Here is a 6,266-nt window from a genome sequence, read left to right as displayed (position 1 = left end):
TTAGTCTCTAATTAAAATAATACCTACTTGAAGGACGTGGCCCAGCGACCAAAAGACCTGCTTTCCCATCTGGCACAGGAAGAAAAACCAACTCTTGCCTTATTTTTTAAAAAGGAAAAAAAAAGAAAAAAAATCTTGACTTAGAAATGCTAGAATTACCTTTATAATCACATTTGGGTGTGGTGATGTAAATGGTAGTATTTCAGTGAATGTTTAACCCGAATTTAGATTTTTCACAATTTACCCATAAATTCTCTTATAATTTACTTTTATACTTTAACCACATTTTAAAAATTGGAGTGTGATGTTTCAAGAATTATTTTTGATAAACCTGGCTTTAAAATGCCCAGTCTTTATATTTTTAAGTAAAAAAATATACACCTTTGCTGAGCAGATATGAGGACACAAGAATCTCAGTTTTAATATTTGAACTATTTTTTTTGGATGTGTGAACTATAATATGAATACTGAGAAATTGAGGAATTTGTGTATGAGCAATTTCATTTAACCAACTAGTGTAGACTAAACATCAGTTTCTTAAGGATTACTATGTTTGAATACTGTGGGCAAGATTGGTAGGTCGGGGGGTCTGGACATTGATTTTCATCACCCACACCACTTCAAAAGTGTAAATAGAGAATCTAGAGGAGTCGTTATATCACTTTCATTTTCAATACTGCAGATGTGTGATCAGACTACACTTACGTAAGGGACCCCCCCTTTTGGTTCTCATACACTCATATCCTAGAAAACATAAATATTTTAACTAAATGGGGACTGCTGACAGTCTTACATGAGAATGTGGCTTTTCCTCTTTCCACTTCAGCTGTGTCTACCCAGAGAGTACTAAGACAAAAATGGCCACTGCTTAGTACATTCGGACCCCCTAAACACACATACACACACACACACACACACACACACAAATCGTGTGACTGAAATGTAGGCCTAAATTTTCTAGATGTCTGCCACTTCCCATTGTATTTCTATGATTATCAGAGGCATGCCAGGCTGAATACCTCAAGCTCAGTAAAGCACATGACAGTTGCACACAGTGAAAAGCTACGGAAGTTATCTTTATTGATTGCTTGATGTGTAACAATAATTGGCATCTTTTTCACACATTACAAAAATTATACTTGGCTCAGTATGCAACCTTTTGAGCATAGCCATATTATTTAACAAAAGGGGGGGGGCTAGTCTACCCAATACAGCATTTACAAATGCACAAACATGCCACTTTGGCTTGTATATTGTCTAGATTAAAAAAAAATCTCTTTTTAACATAAATAAGTTAGTATAATTTTCAGTGTCTTTACAGAGTTATATACACAGGCACACTTCAAAGGTTTTCTCATACACAGGCAATGAAGAAACACTGTTTAAAGATGTGGTATCCATTTCACTTATTCTACAAGTGTGCTTTTCCTAAAAGCACATTCCTTTTTTTTTTTCTTTAAAAACAGCACTTTCCTTGGGGCAAATTAACAAGTAGGATGAGAAACTTTGAACTAAAAATTATTTCATTATTTGTGTAAAGTTACAGATTTTTAAAAATATCCAGGGATTTAGGGTTCTTTTCACTGTCTACACAGCTCAAGAGAGAAGAAAACAAAGACATTTTCTCAACAAATCTGATGTGAAATGGTCAATTCTAAGAGTTCAGAATTTCCTATCATGCACCCCAGATTTTTGTCCAGTATTACCTGGAATGATTACTGCTAAATAATTAACTGGTAAATTCCAATTTTAAGGGAGAGGAAAAACAAAAAGTAGTTTGGTTTTTTTTTTAAAGCCATTTGTTGCTACATAACAGAATTTTCAGAACTCCCAAATGAGAATAAGTTTCATGTAAAAATAAATAGCAACTATATGTAGCAATTACTCAAATTTTGATTATTTTAAAAGAAAGGATCAGTTCTTACTGAAAGGGACACTACATCTTTAAAGAAAGCAATTTAAACCCTTCCCCCACCCAAGTTGCTTCTCTTCATGCAAGTCAAATATTTTTCTCCTTGCTACAAATTGAAGCAAGTTCTTCACCCCCCCCCACCGATGCCGATTCCTCAGCCCCACCCTCCCCTCCCCTCCCTAATGTTTATGTGCTACATAGTAAAAGATAAAAACTATATACACAGGTAGTACAATGAAGCAAATAAGGAAAAACCTAATTGCGCAATGCTACATCCAATGCTTTTAGAGGCAGATGGTTTAAGAGTGCCTAACATGTTTAGTGTTATTATGTTGTTGCTTTCTCAGTGCTTATACAGGATGTCCATTCCATGGAGTCAGCGATATGTATTTAAATTGTTTCATATATATCTTCCTTGCTTCATAAAGCAGTGATGTATCTAATAAACAAGGAATATTCTTAATTCTGCAAAAGAAACAAAAGAATTAGGGAGAAAACACGAGAGTAACATTGCCAAAGTACAGGAATTATTTTGTTACTATCTTCGATGACAAATACTTCAGTGATGGGGGATAAACACAGGCACTCTAGACCTGATGACTGCAATCATCTCTAATGCTGTCTTCACTGGATTTTTGTTCTGCTCTGTGTGGTGTCAAGAGTCAGGGTTCTTAACAAGTGGGCAATTTTGTGCAGCCCTCCCATGCCCCAGGGGACATTTGGAAATGTGTAGGGACATTCTGACTGTCACAACTTCGGGAAGAGGATTGCTACTGGCATCTGGTGGGAGAGGCCAGAGATAATGCCAAACATTCTAAAATGTACAGGACAGCCTCCCACAACAAAGAATAATTCGCCCAAAATGTCAACAGTACAGAGGTTGAGAAACTCACTCTAAAGAATCTGGGTCAAAGAGAGTGAGAAAGAAAAGAAATTCAGGAACCGTAACACTTCAGAGCAGCATAATTTCTTGAACTTGAAAAATACCTGGAAATGAAATTTCAAAAGACCCCCCAGAGGCGGGGAGGTCTATGAATGGTTTTAAAATTGTAATTTATTTATATGCAGAATATCTGCATGAATGCTTTTGACTGAGCCTTAGGGGCTGCTTAGTCGGCTCTAAACTGCTACTAACAAATGCCTCTTGATTAGAATGGGCCAGGTAAAAATCTAGGAGGCTCATCTGAAGAGCTAGGCCACAAGTCACACAAGCCAACTAACTAAAGCTACAGGTGTGATGGCTATTTAGAAAGAACTTCCATCCAGTGTTTCCACTTTATCGAGGGTATCGTATGGAAAGTGGTTCTAATGTTCCATTTTCTATCAGCTCTGAAAAATGCTAGGTCTGTAGGAGAAAGTATATTATGTACAAACACAACAAACCAGAGCCCTACTTTATCTCTATATTCCTTAATTTATTTTTAAATTTGTATAAATGAGGACCTGAAAAGTTAACAATAAATTGTTAAGATCTCTTTATATGCTGGGTTATGAGTGGGCTTTGGAAATAGAGACCACAGTCTTTGTTTATAAGGAGCTTAGAAACTATTAATATATGTAGTCAGGTCATTATGAATAGTCAATCTATGTAAATTTGGGGCTGGGCTACTCTAATTAGGTAATCAGGGTGATGAGATTTTGATACATGGAAAAATCCACACTTGTGCTGGCCCTACTGGTCCTAACATCTACCATCCATTTCCCCCTCAAATATCCAAACCATCCCATTTCAGCACAATTAGCACACACAGCTGATGCGTTGGGGGATTGCTTCCTCTGGCTGTTCATTTAACTTCTGCTTTGTAACTCCAGGGCTAAAATCAGAAAATCTGTGGGAGCAATAGTACTTCTGAACTTTCCATTCTAGCTTTTTTTTTTTTTTTTTAATTTAAATAAGAAGTTCCCTTCTCTCTCTCCAACACCAGGATACAGGAAAGTGACAGCTTATAAAAATAATTTGAAAATGCAGGACACGGCAGCCCTATTCACACTCCGAACCAAGTGTGAACTATGAGTACCTCACGTTTCTCCTAAAAATTTAAATGTAAAAATTGTATATTTGCCACTTATCCACTAGTCAAAATAGGTTCTATTAGCTCAAAATGAACCTATGGGAAATGGATTTTCATGAAGTGAGACTGGGGGTGCCTCAGTCCTTGTTTAGATGGGGAAGAAAATTGTCACTCTCGGCCTAAGTTTTGGTGGGAATCCTAAGAGTATGGCCTTCCTATTCTTTGGGGCCTTGGTGAAAAGTACTTGACTCGGGAAAACATCTTAGGACATAAACACTTTGTATCACGGTCCCCCACCAAGTGATTGCAGCCTTCCCCACTGGTAATTTTTTGACCCAGGAAAATAATTCCCCCTGGCAGGCAACTAATCTGCCAGCAGACCTGGGGTCTGCAGGCCCCCCGGGGAGCGCAGCCCAGCTGGGGTGTCAGCTTTGTGCTCTTCCTCATTAACCCACCGGAGAGGTTTACGTCTGGTGTCTTCGGAGGCCGGGCTTCTTGGGCGTCTGCTCCACAGAGCCGGCGTTCAGGGAACCGTCTGAAACATTTTCTTCTGTTCTGTTGGTCCTTTTGTTTTGCGAAGAAGAATCTAGGAGGGGGGCAAGGGGAAATTTTTAAAAGAACACACACAAACCATCTTTATTAGCGAGAACAATGGCTGACAGAAGTTGGCCCAAGAGTCAAGGGATGAAAAACCCACCACCTCCACCCACGACCCCTGGACCCGTCATCCCCGGTAGCCTCTAAGGACAAAAAATGAGGTTGTTTCCACTAACAGAAGGCGTATTCTACACCCCACATCTTTCTCTCTCGCCCTAGCCAAGGAGGAGGCAGTTGGTAAACATCCCAACTTTGTCACATACCTACAGCTGGCTAGCGGGGAGGAACTGCGATGTGTTAGGCTGGGGAAGTTATCAGATCTTACTATCTCCGGCTTCTGACTTCAAAATCATAAATAGGCCAAGCAGTCTAGGCTAAGGGGCATTTCAAACCTAAGCTTCGCACAAGCTCGATCTCCCAGAGCTAAAGCAGAACATACTGGAAAAGCCAGCTGAAGAGGGTCTAGCAGAGAGGCGCTACAGAGACAGACATTTTACGTTTTTCAAAGGGTCATTACCGTCTGCGGCAGGTCGCTTCCTCATCCCTGGGCACTGCTCCGCTAACCCCGCTGGACTGTCTGACGGGTTAGGCATTTGGTCCGCCAAATGCCGGTCCTCAGAGTTTGCCTGAGACCCAATTAGAGGCACCGCCTGGCGGCTCCCGTTGATATCCTGGCTCTCCTGCGCCGGCACCTTGCAGGCGCCCTTGGGGGGGCGCGGGGGTCTGTAGTAGAACTCCGGCAAGCTGCCCTTCTCCACCTCCTGCCACTCGTATCTGCCCTCCAGGGGCTTGTGATTCTGAAAGTCGAAATTCCACTTGCGCTGACTCGCTTCTTCCATATCTCGGCAGTGCTTCTCCAAGTCCCGGGTTAGCTCTTCGTGATTGACCGGGCCGAAGAGGTTTCTGCAGGCGGAGGGCTTGGGGTGCTCCGCTTGTCTAGCGTCCATCCTCTCCAAGCTCGGGCTCCCGTTAGATACTCGTACGTTTGACATCTTCCTCCCCGGGCGGGTGTGGACCACCGCCTCGGCTCGCGCTCTCCGGAAAAAAAAAAATATAATATAATAAAACGAAATAAACAACAAAACCGAACAAAAGCGAAACGCCCCGGTCGCAGCGCGAACCCCTCTTTGAAGTTCTGCGACTGCAGCCGGGGAGTCAAGTGGAGCAGAGTCGGGCGAGCGACCGCTCGAGCCGCAGGAGTGCGCAGGTCTGGGGGAGAGAGCGCAGGGACGCCCCGGCCGCGCAGCTCGAGGCTCAGTGATCAAGTGTACTGGAGGGCGGGGAAGGGAGGGGAGGAGGCAAGAGGAGGTGGCGAACAGTCGGAGTGCAGGCTGGGGCGAGCCCGTGGGTCGCGCGAACGCAGCCCCTCTCCAAACCTTGCCGCCGCGCGAGTCCCGGAGCCGCGAGTGAGTAGGGACAAGGGATGAAGGGGAGAAAAACACCCCGAAAGCAGGAGCCCCCCCCGCCTTTTTTAGTTGCCCAATATGGCGGTGGAAGGGAGGCTGACGAAGAAGAAGATGATTGACACTGCAAGTCTATTTAAACAGAGGAGGAGCTCCATTGGTTGCGGCGCCGGTTGCCGCTCCGCCCCGGCTGGCGAGCGCGCTCTTAAGGTGGCCCCCGGGCGCGGCGGCGCCGCCTCTCCGCGTTCCCGTGCGCGCCGCCTCCCCGTTGCGCTGCCGGGACATTGGCTGGTCGCGTGACTGCTCAGAGGTGTACGACTGCCAACAAACCTGCTCTGGCTG

The 6,266-nt window shown here is 43.7% G+C and overlaps 1 protein-coding gene across 1 annotated transcript; it reads right to left on the bottom strand.

The window, feature by feature from the left end:
- Nucleotides 1–2,088: 2,088 nt before the first annotated feature.
- Nucleotides 2,089–6,034, bottom strand: Cdkn1b (cyclin dependent kinase inhibitor 1B). Its single transcript, XM_059256965.1, has 3 exons — nt 5,039–6,034; nt 4,380–4,510; nt 2,089–2,377 (listed from the first exon to the last, which is right to left on the bottom strand). The coding sequence occupies exons 1-2, from the start codon at nt 5,511–5,513 to the stop codon at nt 4,389–4,391; spliced, it is 597 nt and encodes a 198-aa protein (XP_059112948.1). The 5' UTR covers nt 5,514–6,034; the 3' UTR covers nt 2,089–2,377; nt 4,380–4,388.
- Nucleotides 6,035–6,266: the final 232 nt, after the last annotated feature.

The sequence above is a fragment of the Peromyscus eremicus genome, chromosome 3, assembly GCF_949786415.1.
Source record: "Peromyscus eremicus chromosome 3, PerEre_H2_v1, whole genome shotgun sequence".
Lineage (NCBI taxonomy): Eukaryota > Metazoa > Chordata > Mammalia > Rodentia > Cricetidae > Peromyscus > Peromyscus eremicus.
This window is presented reverse-complemented; position numbering and strand designations above follow the sequence as displayed.

Coding starts and splice junctions, on each gene's coding strand:
- Cdkn1b (XM_059256965.1), bottom strand. CDS start 5,513: ATGTCAAACGTACGAGTATCTAACGGGAGCCCGAGCTTGGAGAGGATG. Junction 4,511..5,038: donor GAAGCGACCTGCCGCAGACG/GTAATGACCCTT, acceptor CCCCCCTCCTAG/ATTCTTCTTCGCAAAACAAA.